The sequence below is a fragment of the Brettanomyces nanus genome, chromosome 4 (assembly GCF_011074865.1).
Source record: "Brettanomyces nanus chromosome 4, complete sequence".
NCBI classification, from domain to species: Eukaryota; Fungi; Ascomycota; class Pichiomycetes; order Pichiales; family Pichiaceae; genus Brettanomyces; species Brettanomyces nanus.
The window spans coordinates 2,701,247-2,720,528 of record NC_052377.1 but is presented as its reverse complement, the minus strand read 5'-3'; the positions used below and the strand labels follow the sequence as shown (position 1 = coordinate 2,720,528).

The following is a 19,282-nucleotide window of genomic DNA, read 5'->3' as shown; positions in this document are numbered from 1 at the left end:
TTAAAATCCATGAAGTTTAACGGAGCTGGTTCACTTCTTCATCTTAAAGTGAATAATGGCGAAAAGCAAGTCTCACAAGATTTCGGAATCGAACAGTTACCCGATCTTACAATTGAGTCATTCTGTTACGGATCCTCTATTCTGTACGTCTTTTCATCCTTCTAATAGTCTATTTGTTACTGGAACAGCTCAAGGAGAGGTCAAGCTGTTCAAATATGATGCTCAAAAGTTGGAAGATTCTGTTCTTCCTTTCAATACATATGATTCTAGCTTAGGGCTACCGAATTGTACCACCGTTGGAGTGTATGGTAAGGAAGTTGATCTTGATGACGTTGAGAACGATGCTGTAGTGATGTCTTGGAGGACAAAAAGACACAAGGGAAGCTGTCGAGATGTCAAATTTGACTGCCAGGGAGAATATATATATACGGCAGGTAGCGATGGTGTGATCAAGAAAGCTGATGTGAGCACGGGTAAAGTTGTGGCGAAAATTGAAAGGAATGATAGTGCTGAAGCTGAAGAAGGAGTAGAAGCTACTATTACTAGAATTTTGACGGTTCCTAACAAGCCTTTTTTGATTGTAGGAGATGAAGATGGAAATGTTAAATGCTATGATACAAATAGTATGGAGAAATTGTATGAGTTGAAGAAAGTTCATGGGGATGCCGTGAATGGAATCTGCCATTGTGCTCCCAAATCGGACTACAAGTTTGTGAGTATAGGATCATTAACTTTAGCCAACTGGGATATCAGAAAGGAGAAAGTGATTCATAAAAGCGAGAGTCAGGATGATGAGGTCCTCTCGTGTGCTTGGGTAGACCAGGATACGCAAAAGACGATGATATGTGGAATGGCAGAAGGTATTGTGACCGTGTGGAAGCCTGAATATAACGAATTTGAGGACCAGATCTCACGAATTAATCTGGATAAAGAGGAGTCTGCGGAATCCGTTATCAGTGCCATGGATAGTAACGATAGATATGGATATGTGGGGATGTCCAACGGTATTGTGAGCAAGATTGATATAGCTCACGGAAGAAAAATCGAACAGATTTTTCATACTGAAAAGGATGATGATAGTGTCAGTATTTTGGATTTGGACCACGAGTATCGGTTAGTTAGCGCTGGAATTGATAAGCTAAAGTTATGGAGTAATAAGGGTAATGACGACAATGACGACGCTGCCAGTATTGCTTCTTCCGATTCCTCTTCTGGTCCACCTAATAAGAAGCTAAAGCCACAGGCCCTTCCTACGATATCATCCCATGGAATTACTAAGTTTGACGATTTATAGATTTACTGCTTCTATGGTGTGTGTGAAAAGTGTATTAAGAAAAAAAATTGGTTCGATAGGCAAACGAAATGAGACGATCAACTCCTGGTGATGAGCCAGGACTACCAACGATTTTGGCAGTTGATTTTCAGTCAAGAGACAACCCTGACTGAGCAAATTGATCGACCATCACCCAAATGAAAACACTACTTAACTAAAGGATACAGAGCTGTGAACTCCTGGTGGTGCTATTCTTCCGTCTTTGAATATCAAGCAGACTAGATGTCTTTCCGCCCGTGAATAAGCCCTTATAAACAGTTTACAGTTTGTTCAGACTACAAAGTATTGCTGGTGTAAGTTTGCAAGTAGTGAGAGTCAATTGACCTCTGGTTCTCCGACTTCGACCTACCCCGGTCAGCAACCTGCAACTTCATAACGACGTAGCCCAGCACGCTAAGACGCAATGTCATCCAGCATAGGTACAAAGGCATTCTAATATAGAGGAAAAAGCTACTCGGCCATCTTGTAGATTGTTCTTGGAATATCTCCGAATCCTGTTGATGCCTTCTATCTGGAATCCACTTACTTCCAAGTAAAGAATATGCTACACGATTTGGCCAAGAAAGGAATATATAGGGAATACTTCATTTTGGATCGGGAGTTACTCCATGAACTGACAGCTGTCATATCTCTCTATATAGAGTCGAGACTGCCGAACATGTGTTTCCCATTCCTTAATGTTATCATCTTCCCATCAATCCCTCGACACAGGTATCTATTACTATCATCTCAGTTCATGCTTACCCTATTGCCTCTTCCTTAACACCCCGGCTCTCTCTCCGAGTCGATGCATCTAATGTAGGTTTAAGGAAAGCTTCAGTTTTCACAAAAGGGATCAGGTGGATACCGAATGTACTTACTTTCGGACCATATTCTTTGACAAGTTTTCTCTGGAGTCTTCCATAAATGACTTCGCCGATCTTCGTGTCTAATCCAATTGCGCCTTACAAAATTTCCTTTGGTTCTTCACTCTATAGAGAAAAATCCGATGAATCCCGTGGTGCCCATTGGCTTGCGTTTGGGTCGCGTTAAGGTGCGGAGTGCCGGCGTTGGTTCCGGAGGGAGACCATAAGGCCCGGACTCGTCCCTCTTGCAAATCATAACACACTACAATACTCTATAGCAGTACGCGCTGCTCTGTTTAGTAACTTACCCTTTTTGGAAGAGCTTTCTAGTTGGTATGCTTGTCCCTAATAAGGAAAAACTCCTTTCCAGTAACCACAGTTGTATCCATTTGTTCTTTTCATGTTTTGAGATAAGAGCTGTCTGCCTATGACCACAAGCAAATATAATAAGCAACGCCGTAGCAAAATTGAAAGCAAAGATGTCTGCATCTATGTGTATTTTCTTGTCCACTTGCAGCCCTGGCTAAGTATGCCAAGGAGAAGAAGTAGTTTCTAAAAAGAAGACCTTTTGGCGATTGGACTGGAGAATCCCCCTTCTGACATACCCAGAAAGTCCTAGAGTGGTGAATGGTCCTTCCGGATACCGTGAAAAGGAAATGTCGTAATAATCGCTGAAAGCCGAATAAGGTCTCTTCTATAGTCCAAGGTGGGAGACTCCCAAAGTGGTGAGCGGGGTCCCTTAAAATTATATACAGAAGAGAGATAACAGTTAGGCTTTTCAAGAGCTTGGTATGATTCAAGTATAAGAAGCGTCTGCTTACGGTAAGATATCGTGCTGGTGGTGACACCTTAAGCAAAAGAACCTATTGTGGTGAATGGTTCTTAAGAAGGATACAGCGTGAAAATAAGCCGAAAGTGAAGTGACAGGGATGATGCTGAAGGAGAACCTCTACTGGCTGTAGAGTAACTCTCAAGTCATCCTAACATATAAAAGAAAACCAATGAAGGTCAGAAAATAGAATCGACAGCTTCGGTCTGAAGCATGTGAACGTCGAATGATGCGAGAACATAACCGTTGTCCGCCAGAAGAGGTACAGCTGATAGAGCCATACAAACTTCATCTTAACTTTAGAATAGTATCCAAAAGTTATAACGGTTATAATTAATTAAGCGCCCAACCCATAGACTGTCAACGACGTGGTGGTCATTGTTTGTCCGTTTACCTGACGGATGGTAGTGAGCTGAGCGCTTGATGAAAGTAGCAAATGTTTAACAAAGCAAAGTAGAAAAGGAGAAAATATATATTTATTAAATGTTAAGATTATACGGCGCTACGATCTCAAATAGATCTGTGAAAAATCCCTAAAATCCTTCTTCTCGATTGGGAAGATGGGAGAAAAGAAAATCGAAGAGAAAAAAACTCAAAATGCTTAACGGATTTGATACTTGTTCTAATTGCCTTCTTATACTTGTTTTTTATCCCCTCTTTGTTGATCATGTCGCTGGAAACTCGAACTTATGTCAACCAATTTATGGTTGCTGTGGATCAGACATCTGATAGACCAAAGGAGGCCGTGACAGAATTGATCCTAATGATAGAAGCCAATAAGCTCTCATTGTTAGACTTCATCAAAAATATGGGAGACTTTCTAACTGAAGAGTCTGAAAATGTGAGATCACGCTCATTATTACTTCTCTCGTCTGTTTTATCTCAGATTGATAAGAACCAGTTGATGGTACAGGATATCAAGGTTCTGTTGGCTTTCTATACGTCTAAATTAGACGATGTGAAATGTACAAAGGAGATTCTTTTGGGAATCGATGCTCTAATCAAGATGGTTAGGTTTCCATCTGATGAGTTAGACAATTTATTAGTTCAAATAACCAATAAATACCATCCCACTGATCAATTGGCCTCAACAAGATGCGTTGCTTTTGATATACTAAGAGATCTGTTGTCCAAATTTGAGGATCACTTGGTAGCTTGTCTTAACGATCAATTTATTGACGCATTTGTTAATATAACCACCAATGAGAAGGATCCAAAGAATTTGATGTCTTCCTTCCAGTTGAATAAGAGCATCTCGATGAAATTCGATATCGGTGCCAAAGAAGAGGATATGTTTGATTGTATTTTCTGCTATTTTCCTATATCTTTCAAGGCGCCAGACAATAATCCCTACGAAATCACGGGGGATCAACTTAAAAAGGCACTGAGAGATTGTATGTCGTCCAATTCTGTCTATGCAAAGGAAGCTTTTCCAAACCTTGTTGAGAAAATGGCTTCGACATCTCCTTCTGTCAAGATGGATGTTCTGATGACAATCAAACAGTGTATAGAGAATTACACAGCCTCTACTGTGGAAGAGTACTGGATTTCTCTTTGGAATTCACTTAAATTCGAGATTTTGCATCGAGAGTTGGCCAGTGCTGATAATATTCATGATATGTTCAAATACTATGAAAATGCAGAAAGCGAAGACGAAAGAACCGTGGCTGTTACTCTTCAGATTTTTGAGTCGTTCTCAAGAAAGTTCGTTGACACTGGAATGAATTCTTATCGTGACTACTTGATCTTGGTGTTTGATTCATTGAAAGAGTATCTTAGCGATCCAGAAAGCACTAAGCTTAAGCAGGCCACAGTTATCATATCTGTCATGTGTGGTGCCAACCTCAATACATATAATTTACTTGTTCCCAAGACAATGGAGGCGTTTCTTGCTCCTTTGAAGAAGGATGATATAAGCATTAAAGACCAAAGAGCGCTACTTCGAAATGTCCCATTCATGTTGGATAGCTACCACCAGTTGTTCAACGAACGTGGGCTTGCAATTCAACCTACAAATTGTATGTTCAGATTTAAGGACGATATTCATACTCTTCTAAGCCGTGCTTTACTCTCAACATCTACCTTGGAAGTCACTCTGCGTTGTTTGGCAATCAAATTGGTTCTGAAACTTTTTAAGTTGAAAGGGTTCTTGGAACCAGAAGAGTGTCAGTTAATTGCGCAATCATTGACGGATGTGTTACTTGAAGATGACAATCCACAGACATTTTCTCAGGCATTGGATGCACTTACCAGTATAGCCAGAGACTATCCAATGATCATTTTGGAGTATACCATTCCGAAATTAGTCATCTTACTTCCTGATAGTGCTCGAGAATCTGCTTCTCACTCATTGAATACTGTGGATATGTCGAAAGAAAAGGTTTTGGATGTGTTGTTTATCATTTCTGACAATCGGCTTATTATCAATTCGGTAGTCATTCGGCTTTTGAATAAGTTGGAGGCAGTTCTTAAAAGAAAAGATGATATTGCAGAGGAATACTATGCGAAGTTGTTACTCTTCTCTCTTTCTAAGATTCTAGAGAAATTGACCTATGCCGATTCTACTAATGAGTACTTGAAGAAGTTCATTCCTCGTTTCCTATCGCTTGTGCTTCCCGCTCTAGTCATCGACCAAGAATCATGCCTTTATAAAGATTCAATTGCAGCAGAGTACATTGGTCGGATTTTGAAAGAAGTAGTGGCTAAATGTGACGGTTCCTTTCACCAACAATTGTTCAACGATGCTTTCAAGTTGTTTGTTGAGGGAAAATGTACGGATAATGATAATAGTCTTCTTCATACACCACTTAGTGAGTGTATTAACATTGAAGACAGCAGATATGCAACGTCATTCATTGTCTTTACTGGAATTTGCTCTACTGTAGATTATAGGACTGTGATCTTTCCAGTGGATCCAGGTGATTTTGTGGACTCTTCCATTGAAATTCTTCACAGAGAAAAGCTTAATCTAGTGGAGAGGCAGGCAGTTCTACAGACTATCTCGTTAGTGGTGAACAAATGGTTTAAAAAAGAACAGAAGGAGTATTTACAGAAGAAGAGTGAGAAGTTGGAGGCTGAAACAGAGGGTTCTTCCAGTACTGCTAGTATTGCCACAGCATTGGAAGTTTATGCATGGTTAACTAAGGGATTGCTATTGAAGAATGATGAGATGAGTGAAGAGTTTGTACAACACTTGATAAGATTGTTGGAAAATGGTGGTACAGTGTCTCATTTAGTTTCCCGTTGTTTTGAAATCTTGGTAGCTGATGCCGATGGCTTTACTATGTATAAACGACCAGGAGCGTTTGGCAAACTGGTGGTGTTGAATGTGAACGTTCGGACATTCTACAAGCAAAAGTTCGTGGATTCAACTTTGCCTGTTCTCATTGAGAAATTTAGGGATTCTGGATCCAACCGCAAAGAATATCTCCTAACGATTTCTCTTATTATAAAGTATGCGGAGAAACAGGTGATCATGCCCCATTTGAAGGAAATTATGCCAGTGGTAATGACGGCATTGACTCAAAAATCGAGTTTAATTATTTCGTCTGCTTTGAGTATCTTAGAAATAGCCATCGAGGAGGCAGGTGAACTGGTTCGTGAACATCTCTCTGAGATAATTCCAAGATTGTTACAGATAATTAAGCAGCAAGGTAGTGGCAAAGGAGCAGAGGTGAAGATTAAAGCCTTTGAGTGTCTTATGGGAGTTTCCAAATATGAGATACATTTACTACAACCTTTTAAGAAGGAAATTATTAAGGAAAGTTTGGTTGGATTGGACGATGATAAGAGAAGCGTCAGGAAGTTGGCATGTAATTGTCGACAGGTTTACTACGAGCTAGGAGAAAGCGAAGAGTAGATGCAAAGGAGGGAGGACGATCGTCTTGGCCATGTGCGTCTTTTTCTATAAGACGAATATCTCAGTTCTCATTTGTCTAGAAAAAATAAGTTTTCGGGTTTTTGAAGAAGCGAATTGGGGAGTAGTAATAAGTAGATCATTCATTCATCCTTGTTTGTGTTATTATAAGGAGCAAAAGACGTGATGTTGAGTCGAATCAGTACGATTTTTGGCAAGCGATTGATTTGTGTTAGAGGATTTACGACTGGTGCAGTTGTTGCCACTAAAGCGGCAGCAGCAGCAGCAGCAGCAGCCACCACCACTGGTGCTCGGGCTGCAAGTAAGCCTTCCAGCAATGAACCTACTTATGAAGACTTACCCAATCCAAGAGGCCTGCCACGGCCATCCACGATTGATCTTCATAGACCAATTGTTGACCCAAAGGATAAATACAAAGAGCAGAGCGAAGAGCTACACAAGTTCGGTAGATACATAATGGGTTGTATGCCAAAGTTTATTCAGCAGTTTTCCGTGTGGAAAGATGAGCTTACGGTGTACGTTGCTCCTTCTGGTTTGAGACCGGTGGGAGTTTTTCTCAGGGATCACACTTCAGCACAATTCAAGGCATGTATGGACGTTACTGCAGCCGATTATCCTACAAAACACAACAGATTCGACGTTATGTATGACTTGCTCTCTGTGAGATTTAACTCTAGAATTAGAATCAAAACATATGCTTCCGAGGTGAGTCCTGTGCCAAGTCTGGTTCCGGTGTGGCCTGGATGTAACTGGTTTGAGAGAGAGACTTATGATCTCTATGGTATTTTCTTTGAGGAACACCCGGATTTGAGAAGAATCTTGACTGATTATGGTTTCGAAGGTCATCCACTTAGAAAGGATTTTCCTACCACCGGTTATACAGAAGTTCGATACGATGCAGAGAAAAGAAGAATTGTCTACGAGCCTTTGGAAATGACTCAAGCATGGAGAAACTTCAGTGTAGGATCTTCTGTTTGGGATCAAGTTGGAGACGGTGTCGACGTTACTCCTGCTGACTTTAAGTTGCCAAAGCCTGAAATTGAGGAGGAAGAGGATAAGAAGAAGGGAAAGAAATGAGCGTTATATTATTTATTCATTTATTTATTAGGTAAATCAGTAAGTATATTATCTTATTTGTTTACTTCTATTAACTCATTCCTTTCAACTTCAAAAAACTCTTTTAACTGTTGAATCTGTCCTTCTATCCCCTTAATACTCTCTCTGGCCACCCTTAAATCGCTATTCTTCCCAAGCTCCTTCAATTGACTCTCTTTATACTTAAGCAACTGCTCATACTCATATTTGGCCATACTGAGCTTATTGCTCTTACCTTTCTTGGCCTTCTCTACTCTGTCTAAAGTGTCCGTAAGTTCTTTAAGTTCTCTTCTAAGTTTCACTTCTTCCCAATCTTTGTCGTTTGTATTTTCAAGATCATCCGTGTTCGAGCCACTGGAGACTCCCATTTTCTTCAAATATGAAGAGGCAAAACGTCCGTTCACAATCGGTTTTTGCGGTTTAACATCTGCCTGGTGTGACGTAATGTCATATTCAGGCTGCTCTTTAGAAAATGTCGCTCTCAATGATGAGGGAACTGATCTAGGCACCCTTCTCCCATGTGATCTCTGATTGAGAATATGTAAAAACACCATACACTGATCCCTATCAATATTTTCCGACTGTTTCGGATTCACAAGGTTCCAAGCAGATGAGGCATCCGTTGCTGGCACTTTTTCCAACGTCTTGTATAAGTCGTTCAACGAGTTGAAGCTGATTCGACCAAAACGATCGCACGATGCATTGTAGACAGTCTCATAGGTTGACTTGTCCGTGGGAGATATGTACCAATCAAAATCATCGCTGAGTGAGACATCATCGTCACTATCACTGCCGTTGTTTGCAGCACTATCACTACTATCATCTCCTCCAATTAAACTTCTTTTAGATCCAGGAATAAGCCATCCCGGTAGTGATTCTGGAACCACTTTGATATTTCCGTTCACCATATCAAAAATAATCCTCATTGCTATGCAAAATTCCTCGAAATCCAACTCCAGGTCTTTATCAATATCTGCCAAGTCCCATATTTGCGACAGTATTTCCTCCGGTAAGTGAGAGTTCTTGAAAACAGGGTCAAGCTGCTCCTTGCTTAGTCTGTTATCATCGGGCTTCAAACCACAGAAGATCTGCCAATACTTTTTGATTTCCCACTCTTCTAGACGCGGCATGACGATTAAAATCGCTTGTGTTATGGAATCGCTCGTAGCTAGCTCTCTTGTGGATGCTTTATTCCATTGGCTTGTATTTATCAACTCGTTCGACCGCGAACCGACCGGGTAAGTTTCGCTACAAATTATTTGTTGCCAATTTTCTCTCTCCTACAGATTGGCGTCGTGCGCATCAAGTAAGTAGAGTACACCATTATAATCCGTTTCTGTACTCCATGCTTGCTCAGGATATCTTCAAACAACGATCGTCGCTCAATTTTTCAGATACTAATCCCAGCTACAAAAACTACCTGGTGCAATTCTTGCCTAGAGAGGTCTCGAGCAATGCAGCTAATTACTCCTGGTCCCTCGATAGAAATATCTTGTTCCAGATTGTTGCAATCAGAGACATCTCAATGTCCAATATCCGTTACATCGAAACTCTAACTCAGCTCATAGATATCAATACTTCCTTTGCTGATACTCAGCATGTCACTTCCGTTGATCGGGTCATTCGTGCAGTTGATGTCGAGAATACCACCAACGCTACCGACTACACATCGCCTGACTCTGAATCACGTGATGATGATCTTTCTATCAATCCTAATCGTCGGTTTTTCAAGTTAACATTGCAGGACGCCATTGGCAGTATATGCTACGGCTTCGAGTTTGAATCTTTGAAGTTCTTGCATGCCAATAACTCGCTTTATCCGGTGCCTCTTGGGTCGAAGCTTATAGTAAAAGAGGGACTTACTACCGTCACTTTCGACTGCCTCCAATTAACAAACCTCAATACAGAATATCTTGGTGGAGAAATAGACCGCATGAACTTCCAGCTATACGAAAGAGAATTGTCCAGGCTCAAGAAGGAAATAAACTACAAAGGATAGTGGATACGTATGCTCTGAAGATGCATTAAATAGGTTACATATGTTTCTATATAAAATAGGCGTAAACGTTGAAGAGTCTTGCATAACTGAAGCATTCTGAGCATCTTATTCATTTCTCTATTCAATCTTCATCCAACAATAGATCCCACAATGCTCCAACGTCTGGGTAATCATGATGGACAATCGTAGTTAAGACGTAGGTATCTAAAACCTTTTGAATAAGGTTTGCCGAAGGCGATCCCTTGAGATACAACAGCATCCATTCTCTCCAGATCTCGAATCCTTCTTCTTTCCATGCTCTAAAGGAATCTTCACCCACGATAGTAGTCTGGACGATCTGTCGATCAGGAAAAACACCCCATGTGATACAGTTAGTATCCTGAGGCTTCATGCTCGATTCAAAATAGTCCTTGTTGTCGGCCACATAGTAGCTAATATTCGGATTGACCTTCAATTTTGGCACTAGTCTCTTTTCCCAGTCTTCTTTGCTTATAAACATCTCCACATAAGCCTTCTGGTAAACGTATCCATGTGCAGGTCCCCATCCAAATATTTTATCGTTGGATTTTGAGCAGTTGCTGGCAGGTTGAGAAGACATGGTAAATCTATGATGTTTGTTCAACTGGATCAACTGTTCCTGAATCAATGCAGTTTCTGGACTTATACTCATCTCGTTCCAAGGTATAGAGTCGACTTTCCGACTCAAATAATTCACGAACACTTGAGAAATGTCATCCAAACTTGTTGGATGTCCCCACAACTCGTAAGCCTTCTTCGAGGTCACACTTAGAGAAGGTCCATAAACTGAGGCACCGTAGGCCGGGGATCTGGTATCACCAAACCTTCCGTTAGGATGGTCATCCCATGTTGCATCTTTACCCATAGTGCCATGGCCCGAGGAAATCGACATGATCTTCCGGAATTGAGAAGAAGACGATCTACGACGTGCTGGAGTACCCATTTTGGCGGACTTGACCGGATTCTTCTTGGAATCCACAATAATCTGATTTGTTGGCTGTTTGAACCGACTCATGTATGCAGCACGTTTTGCTGTAGTTGTACTATCATCTATATCTTCATCAGAAGATTCGCTGACGCATTCTTCAACTTCTTTCTCCTTCTTCTCCACAACCTTATTCAAAATCGACGACTGATTCACAATCTGAGCGATAGACTTCTCTAAATTCAGTGTATAAAAATGGAATCCTTTGGTTTTGCCACCAGTCTTTTCGTGTATTTCAGCGATCATCTCGTTGATAATAGTAACTCCGATTTCCTTCACCTTATCGTCATCAACCTGAATATCTTCAGGGAATCTATCCAATACAGAATCAGGTATACTTGCATGGGAAAGTTTGGTGGCTCTTTGGAAAACGTTGTAACTGTTAATGGGCATCAATCCCGGTATCACGGTGATTCTCTTATTGACGAGATCACTCTGTGAACGAAGCAACTTGTCAAACTTTAAGTAGCTATCTACATCAAAGAACAATTGAGTCATAACAAAATCGGCACCTGCGTTAATTTTATCAACCAAGTAGGGCATATCCTTTGTTGGGTTCTGTGATTGGTCATAGAAACCATCTGCATGACCCTCGGGGTAGCCGGCCACACCAATACAGAAATAGTCTCCATACTGCTGTCTAATGTACCTAACCAAATCCACTGCATGTTCGAAATCTCCACAGTCATGACTCAAACTGCTGCCCCGTGGAGGATCTCCACGAAGTGCCAAGATATTACAAATGCCGTTCTCCTTGGCCTTCCTTAATGTGTCATCGATGACCTTCTTGGTAGTGTTGGTACATGTTAGGTGTAAGCAGGTAGTAAGCCCCAATTCTTTCTGACACGTAATTGCCAAGTCCATACTCTTTCTTAGTGTAGTTCCACCGGCACCCCACGTAACTGTAACGAATAAAGGACCCATAAGGGACATACGGCCCAAACGAGCATATAAGTTTCTCGTACCATGTTCAGTTTTAGGAGGGAAAAACTCGAACGAGAAGAACGGCTCATCTTCAGAGAGCGTCCCAATCTTATCCGTAATTCTAACTGACATCTGTTGGTTACTCTTTCAAAGAAATAAGGCTTGCTGTAGTAGAAGGGAAATTATATATCAGATCGATTTTCCATGGTTTTTCCTCTCCCTCTCTCTCAGTGGGGGGGGGGACTTAGTCGCTCCTAAGAAAAAAAATTTTAGTTCTCGGAATGGCAGCGATTATTAGTCAAAGGTGTAAGGATGCATGAAGGAAACGAGCTAAGGCTTTCTCTCACCCTAGCGTATAATACTGCATTCACGCTTCTTCAATTATGACTGAGACGCTGCCTGTAACGCAAAATGACGATTCAGATAGTTGTCTGAGTATCGTCACTTCTTTGACCTTACAATACCAGCAAGAAATAGTTCAGCAACTTTTGGGTGAAGATGGACTACTGATTCTCGGCCGAGGTCTTGGTCTAGGTAGAATAGTGGCGAATCTTCTTCATCTTCTCAGTGCATCATCCAGTAAGACCGATAAAAAGTCTCTCGTCTTTCTCATCAATGCATCTGAGTTTGAGAACTTCAAATTGGGTGAGGATTTAATGGAGTTGGCCTGGTTGGAAGAGGCTCAAGAAGCCACTCAGTCTGCTGCGACAACTTTTCATGTTGTTGGTGGTGGTGAGACTACTACTGCTGATAAAAGAAGGGCGGTATACGCCGAAGGTGGCGTTATTTCTGTGACAAATAGGATTCTTGTCACAGATTTTCTTGCTGAAGTTGTTGATACAGATACAGTCACCGGATTGGTGATCTTGCATGCCGATAGAGTCCGTGATTACTCGGCAGATCGCTTTGTGGTAAACTTGTATCGTCGCAAGAACAAGTGGGGGTTTATTAAAGCTGTCTCTGATGATCCTGAGCGATTCAGTATTGGTTTCCAGCCATTGACGACCAAATTACGATTTTTGAAACTTGAAAAGGCCATGTTATGGCCTCGTTTTCATGTAGATGTAACAAGTTCTTTAAGAACTAAGAGAAAAGATACAACTAATACTGTTACTGAGGTTCGTGTAAAGATGTCCTCCTATACAGAGAAAATTCAGAATGCTCTTTTGGCATGTATCGAGGCTCTCATTGGCGAATTGCGTCGAAATAATCCGGAGGTGGTATCGGAATATTGGTCTATGGACAACGCTTTGGACGAGAACTTTATCCAGAGTATTCGTAGTGGATTGGAGTCTGTTTGGCATCGTGTTTCCTACACTACTCGACAAATTGTGTTTGATCTTGGAACTTTAAAAACTTTGCTTGAGCACCTCTTGGACAGGGATTGTGTGGAGTTTTATCAAGAGTTGAACTCCATAGTGGACGCTAACAAGCCCTCCATTACGCGCAGCAGTAAGAATTTAGCTACTTGGTTAATGTTAGATGAATCCATGGCTATGATAGCATGTGCCAAGGCAAGGATCTTTGATAAAATTAAAGATTCAGATTCGGATGGTGAAGCTGAAGCAGAAGGATCCACATATCTGCTTGAGGAGCAACCGAAATGGGAACAGTTGTCACTGATATTGGCTGATATTGACAGTGACAAAATGTCTCGTAATTCTTCTGAGGATGGTCCCACCCTTATTATGTGTTCTAGTTATCATACCTGTCATCAGCTACGTCAATATTTGGCCAATACCAAGGAGTTCAGGCTTCCCAGTGGTCAGAAGGTGTTCAGTGGTCGTAAATTGATGGTTCATAGCCTTAGACATTATATGGCATTTGCTTATGGCGCGGGATCTAGTAGTTTGAAAATGCAAAGAGGTTTAAATGAAGTGGAAAAGACTATGAAGGATTCCACAAATGACGAAGAGGACAAGCTTAACATCTCTAAGACATTTCTCAGGCAAAAGCAGTTTTCTTCAAAAAGAAGGAGAACTCGTGGGGGCTCCATTATAGCTGCCCACGATCGGTTGTTGAATAAAGACCTTGGAACTGATTTGGGAGAGGGCGTAAATGAAGCTATGGTGCTGGAATTGGAATCAGAAGTTAATATGGATGATAACAGTGATTCTTCGGATAGTTCGGACGAATCGTCTGTTTCCGATATGATGAATACTCTCGACTATCGGTTTATCGACCGATCCGATCAACTAATCATTGAGCAATTCAATTCGAAGTCCAAAGACTTGCTTCTTGAAGAGCTTATGCCTTCCTATATTATTCTCTATGAGCCTAACCTCGGCTTTATTCGTAAAGTTGAACTGTACCAAGCTCCTAGAAGAATGCTTCAAAGGGCTAATTGCTACTTCATGTATTATGGGGGGTCTGTCGAGGAACAGAAGTATCTCAATGATATCAAGCATGAGAAGGATGCATTTACTAAACTCATAAGAGAAAAGGCCAACATGCCTAAAGTATTCTCTACTGATGAGGATGAATTGGCTAAGTTTGCCCCAGAGGTTGAAACAAACACTAGAATTGCCGGGGGTGGAACCCGTGCAATTCCTAAGACTAAGGTTATTGTGGATATGAGGGAATTCAGGTCTCATCTTCCCTTTCTCTGTTATCTTTCTGGATTGAATGTTATTCCTTGTTTGCTAACAGTGGGTGATTATATTCTCTCTCCCAAAATTTGTGTCGAAAGGAAGTCGGTGCCCGATCTCATTAGCTCGCTCAAAGGCGGTCGACTTTATCAGCAATGTGAACAGATGTTCCGGCATTACGAGATTCCGGTACTTTTAATTGAGTTCGAAGAGGGTAAGTCGTTTTCTCTGCAGCCCTTTACCACCTTTAAGAACGGTGTTCTTATGCCTTCTACGAATTCTGAGAATAGCTACGTGCAACGAGACTTGCAACTAAAACTCATGGTGCTTCTCACTTCGTATCCGTCCCTAAAGATCATTTGGGCAAGCTCTCCTTTTGAGACTGCCAAAGTCTTCAAAGAGTTAAAGATGAGTCAAAGTGAGCCGGATGTCTCTGATGCTATAAATGCTGGCCTCAATCCTATGTTCGATAAGCAAGCATTCTTCAACGATGCTTCCATCGATCTTATACAGAATATTCCTGGTATTGACTCAGTCAACTATCTGCTTGTAATAGGTAAGGTCAGAAACTTGTACAGTTTGAGTCAGATGTCCGTCGACAATCTTGCCAAGATCATTGGCCATGAGGCTGCCCGGAAAGTGGTAGCGTTTTTTACAAGAAAGGTGGAAAATAGTAAGTAAGTTTAGTACATAATATAGGCACATATCAATATTTATGAGAATTTTTGTCAAGGCCTCTCAATCGTGACATCAGTTTAGCTGCTTCTACCGCTTGAACAGTAATTTCTGAAGGAACATTGGGGGTAACCAGCACTCCCATCAGATTATTGTCGTTGGTAAAAAATGTGGAAAGACTGCTAAGCTTATTTAAGTCTTTATCCACCGTGTGGTGATCCTCGCTATAATCCATTGCATCTTTAATTAGCGTGTTCACCAACTGAGAGCATTTACTGGATATGTATGCATGTTGAATCTTAGTTTCAAAATTGGTGTTCACATAAATTGCCGCATACACAAATGCCAAGTGAACCAATCCGTTTCCTATCATCTCTGGAGCCATGAGAATATCCAACGCAACATTCCGCGTGAAGTCTTCACTTCTTAACACCTCAACAAGAACCAGGCATCCCAGTAATGCTTCAAGACAGCTTGGTAACTTGTTGTTAAACGGTTCTATTCCCATATGAAGATGTTCCAACGGAATCGTTGAAATCAGAAAAGAGAAAAGTTTCACAGCCATAGAACCATCAGACATATTGTCCGTCTCTGCAAACTCCTTAATCCATTTGAAGAGCTCGGAATCTGACGTGTCCCCGTAGAGGATAGACGCCAACATCTGCTTATTGTTTCCAGAACCACACAGAATCTTCGAAAGAGCATCCACAGCATGCATATGATACTTGTTAATAATCGGATCTACAGGAGTGGTCAAAAATCCAGCCTCCTTGTCTTCCTTTGTCTGTTTAGATGCAAAGGAAAGACATAGAGAAACAATAAGAAATAGCTCTCTTTCCGAGCGAACGTCTAAGGCGTGTGAAATGTTTGCCAAAATGATAAGTGTGTCCTTCATGAAGCACAATCTCTTTCGAGATAGCATAAACGCATCAGGATCGGTACCAATGGCCTCAATCAACTTAACAATATAATCCAAAAAGCGTTCGTTGGTCGCCATAATAGTGTTGTTGAACCACGCCTTGCCGTCATTACTAAAAGAAAGATTACGCAAAATCATCGATATTGTGCTGAGCTCCTCAACGAGCATCAACTTCCTGTTTTGATATGTCCTTGTATGCACTCCACGTTCGTAGTCCTCAGTCTCGTCGCGAAATCCATGCAATAACTCCAAGTAATTTGGCAAAGAAAACTTCCTTTCAGGGCTTTCCCTATAAGTCACAGATGTTGCACTTGTATCAGAAGATGCCTCAGCTTCCGATTCTGAACCGCTACTAAGGGACTCGGAGTCAGCTTTCAAAGACTCATTATTGCAATGCTTAGTTTCTGCTTCCGCATCAGTAGATGGTGGCGTCTTCAGCTCCTGAGAGGTAAATGAGTCTAAATTAACCAATCTGTCCTCTCCCTCCTTTGTATACAAGCCTTTATACTTGTCAAAGACGCTGTCAATAAGGGATTTATGGGCCTTTGGAAGTTTCGTACACTGTTCAGAGCGCTGATTGCGTCTGTCGTACTGACCGGTTTGCAAGCACTGGATGATATCAATAGCCAACGCAGATAAATTATCCATAAGATCCATGCAATGATCCAATGAGAGTGAAACAGAAGCTTCTGACGTGACAATAAGTAACACATTAAGAGCAACATTTATTTCTGAGTCCATGTTTGATGCTAACGCTAGGGTTAGAGCATGGATACTGACCTGGCCCAACTCCGGGAAGTAAAGAAATACGGGTCTGAGACGATCTAACTGCTCCCCATAAGACTCTAAGGCCTCCAAGTTGTATCCTGCCGTCTTTTCTACGAGACTATTGTGAGGCACGTAGTTTCGAATAAAATCAGGACCACGTTTCCGAGCGTTTGAACCATTAGGGTTGGCAAGCGGTTCTGTGCGTGCAGAGCTTGCAGAGCCTGCAGAAAGATTTCCAGAAGGTAAAGATCCCACGGGAGCTGTTTGTTGAGGCTGTGGTCCCAAAGCAGCTACCCCAGGAGTTTCTCCTTGTGAAGGACCAGCCGGGTGTATAGCTGGAGAAGTGGCCGATGCAGGAGTAGAATGCTGGGAAGGAAGTTGGGGTTGCAGAGGAAGTTGAGCCTGAGACTGTGGTTGTGATGTGCGGCGAATAGGCTGCTGCTGCTGTTGCTGCTGTTGTTGTTGCTGCTGTTGTTGTAACTGTTGCTGATGCATCTGCTGCTGCTGTATCTGCTGCTGTTGTTGTTGATGCAACTGTTGCTGATGTAGCTGTTGTTGATGCAATTGCTGCTGATGTAGCTGTTGTTGATGCAACTGTTGCTGTTGTTGTTGTTGCTGTTGTTGTTGCTGTTGTTGTTGCTGCTGTTGTTGTTGTTGTTGTTGCAACTGTTGCTGATGTAGCTGCTGCTGTTGTAACTGTTGCTGATGCATCTGCTGCTGCTGTATCTGCTGCTGCTGTATCTGATTTTGCTGTGGACCTTGCAAAGATTGTGCTTTTAGCTGCTGTGTGCCTTGCAGAGATTGTGTCTGCAGCTGCTGTGGGCCTTGCAGAGATTGTGCCTGGAGCTGTTGGCGTCTAATGGCAAGTTCCTTCATACCTTGTGGCGAGCTTGCAAACTGCTCAAACTGAAACAACGATTTGTTGTACATTTGGATGAAGTCAGTTAAGATTTGCTTGTTGTTAGGATCGAGCCCCAACTTACTTGCAATAAATGCAACTTTTCCTGACCTCAAAGCCCGGACAAAACCACCCATGTTCGACACCATGAAGTAGACTAAAAATAGGTTCATTCGCTTGCCGTTGATTACTGGATACTTATCTGGTAATGGAGTACCACGGTGAGCCATAAACTCCTCCAAAATCGTAAGGAACTTCTCCACATTCTGCGGACCAAATTGCTGATGCATCTGTTGTTGAAAGATTCTCTGTTGTTCTGGAGTCGGGTGAGAATGCGCTCCTTGAGGATTCTCAGAACTTTGAACGGCCGAAATTTTATCCTGATTTGCAGCCGACTGGGGTGTCTGCGATCCCTGGCTGCTCCTGTCCATTCGTGGGCTCATATATTGGCCAGAATAAGGACTATTGATAGCACCAGGCATAGATCTCTCAGATGAGTTCGACATCTTACGATCAAACTGGGCACCTTGTTGTGCTTGTGGTACCTGTTGTGTCTGTGACACCTGTTGGACCTGTGGTATCGGTTGTGTCTGTTGGATTTGTTGTTCTTGTTGCAATTTATGAAATCTTTGCTGCTGTTGTCTCTGGTTTTGTTGTGACTGACTTTGAACGTTTCTACGCATTTGCTGCTGTTTGGCATTTGACTGCTCATATATCCTCTGTCTCTCAATAAGCCTCTTTCGCTGATCCGGGGTCAACGCCATAAACTTAGCCATTGCTGCTTTTCGATTGTTTTCATTGTATTGCTGCTGGGACTGTTGTGACTGTAGTTCGGGTGTTTGTTGTGGCACAGATGCCTGTCTTTGAGGTGGATGAGAAAATTGCTGAGCCTGTTGCTGTGGTGAATATCCCATCCCTTGCATTTCCTGCATCCCTTGGTCCCTCCCTTGATTCAAGTTCATCCCCTGATTAATACCTTGGTTCATTCCCTGATTGATACCCTGGTTCATTCCCTGATTGATACCCTGGTTCATCCCCTGGTTCAGTCCCTGGTTCAGTCCCTGGTTCATTCCCTGCATTCCCTGATTTGTTTCATCCATACCAATATTCATATTCATATTCATATTTGTATTCATCGGGGCATTAAAATCGGACGAGCCTTGTTGTGGTTTCAAGTCAAGGTTCAAGTAACTCTCATCTATAGTAGGAAAATTGTCCGAGTCGGCAGGGGACTCATTGTTATTACTGTTTAAAGGTTCCAGAGAATCTGGAACATTCAATGAATCCATCTCGTTGCTGAGATTATCGTTAAGCCAGTATGGGTCGTTGTTGCTCATAAGGGGGGGAAGGAATATAAAGAAGTAGAGAGGGAGGTGAAGGTCTTTTTTCTCTATGTGTGCTGAGTTTTTAGAACTTCGCGAACTTCGTAGGGCAGAAAAATATTTGTGCATTAATTAAACATTATTTCACCTCAACTTCTACATTATATATGCACTATAACTTTAGATTTATGCTACCATAATCTACCG

At 41.8% G+C, this 19,282-nt stretch overlaps 8 protein-coding genes across 8 annotated transcripts; 5 read left to right on the top strand and 3 right to left on the bottom strand.

Annotated features, from left to right (window-relative positions):
• Window positions 1-9: 9 nt before the first annotated feature.
• Window positions 10-1,294, top strand: FOA43_004533 (uncharacterized protein; the record flags this gene model as incomplete). Its single annotated transcript, XM_038924766.1, has 2 exons — window positions 10-14; window positions 169-1,294. 2 exons carry the CDS (start codon window positions 10-12, stop codon window positions 1,292-1,294), a joined length of 1,131 nt encoding a protein of 376 aa, XP_038780694.1.
• A 2,380-nt stretch (window positions 1,295-3,674) lies between these two features.
• On the top strand, window positions 3,675-6,866 carry FOA43_004532 (uncharacterized protein; the record flags this gene model as incomplete). The annotated part of the gene is made up of 1 exon (XM_038924765.1): window positions 3,675-6,866. The coding sequence occupies one exon, from the start codon at window positions 3,675-3,677 to the stop codon at window positions 6,864-6,866; it is 3,192 nt and encodes a 1,063-aa protein (XP_038780693.1).
• A 183-nt stretch (window positions 6,867-7,049) lies between these two features.
• ALI1 (Putative NADH-ubiquinone oxidoreductase 30.4 kDa subunit, mitochondrial) lies at window positions 7,050-7,961 on the top strand (the record flags this gene model as incomplete). Its single annotated transcript, XM_038924764.1, has 1 exon — window positions 7,050-7,961. One exon carries the CDS (start codon window positions 7,050-7,052, stop codon window positions 7,959-7,961), a length of 912 nt encoding a protein of 303 aa, XP_038780692.1.
• Window positions 7,962-8,014: 53 nt separating this feature from the next.
• FOA43_004530 (uncharacterized protein) lies at window positions 8,015-9,109 on the bottom strand (the record flags this gene model as incomplete). Its single annotated transcript, XM_038924763.1, has 1 exon — window positions 8,015-9,109. One exon carries the CDS (start codon window positions 9,107-9,109, stop codon window positions 8,015-8,017), a length of 1,095 nt encoding a protein of 364 aa, XP_038780691.1.
• A 395-nt stretch (window positions 9,110-9,504) lies between these two features.
• FOA43_004529 (uncharacterized protein) lies at window positions 9,505-9,978 on the top strand (the record flags this gene model as incomplete). Its single annotated transcript, XM_038924762.1, has 1 exon — window positions 9,505-9,978. One exon carries the CDS (start codon window positions 9,505-9,507, stop codon window positions 9,976-9,978), a length of 474 nt encoding a protein of 157 aa, XP_038780690.1.
• Window positions 9,979-10,099: 121 nt separating this feature from the next.
• FOA43_004528 (uncharacterized protein) lies at window positions 10,100-12,037 on the bottom strand (the record flags this gene model as incomplete). The annotated part of the gene is made up of 1 exon (XM_038924761.1): window positions 10,100-12,037. The coding sequence occupies one exon, from the start codon at window positions 12,035-12,037 to the stop codon at window positions 10,100-10,102; it is 1,938 nt and encodes a 645-aa protein (XP_038780689.1).
• Window positions 12,038-12,288: 251 nt separating this feature from the next.
• Window positions 12,289-15,174, top strand: FOA43_004527 (uncharacterized protein; the record flags this gene model as incomplete). The annotated part of the gene is made up of 1 exon (XM_038924760.1): window positions 12,289-15,174. The coding sequence occupies one exon, from the start codon at window positions 12,289-12,291 to the stop codon at window positions 15,172-15,174; it is 2,886 nt and encodes a 961-aa protein (XP_038780688.1).
• A 25-nt stretch (window positions 15,175-15,199) lies between these two features.
• Window positions 15,200-19,090, bottom strand: FOA43_004526 (uncharacterized protein; the record flags this gene model as incomplete). Its single annotated transcript, XM_038924759.1, has 1 exon — window positions 15,200-19,090. The coding sequence occupies one exon, from the start codon at window positions 19,088-19,090 to the stop codon at window positions 15,200-15,202; it is 3,891 nt and encodes a 1,296-aa protein (XP_038780687.1).
• Between the last annotated feature and the right edge of the window lie 192 nt (window positions 19,091-19,282).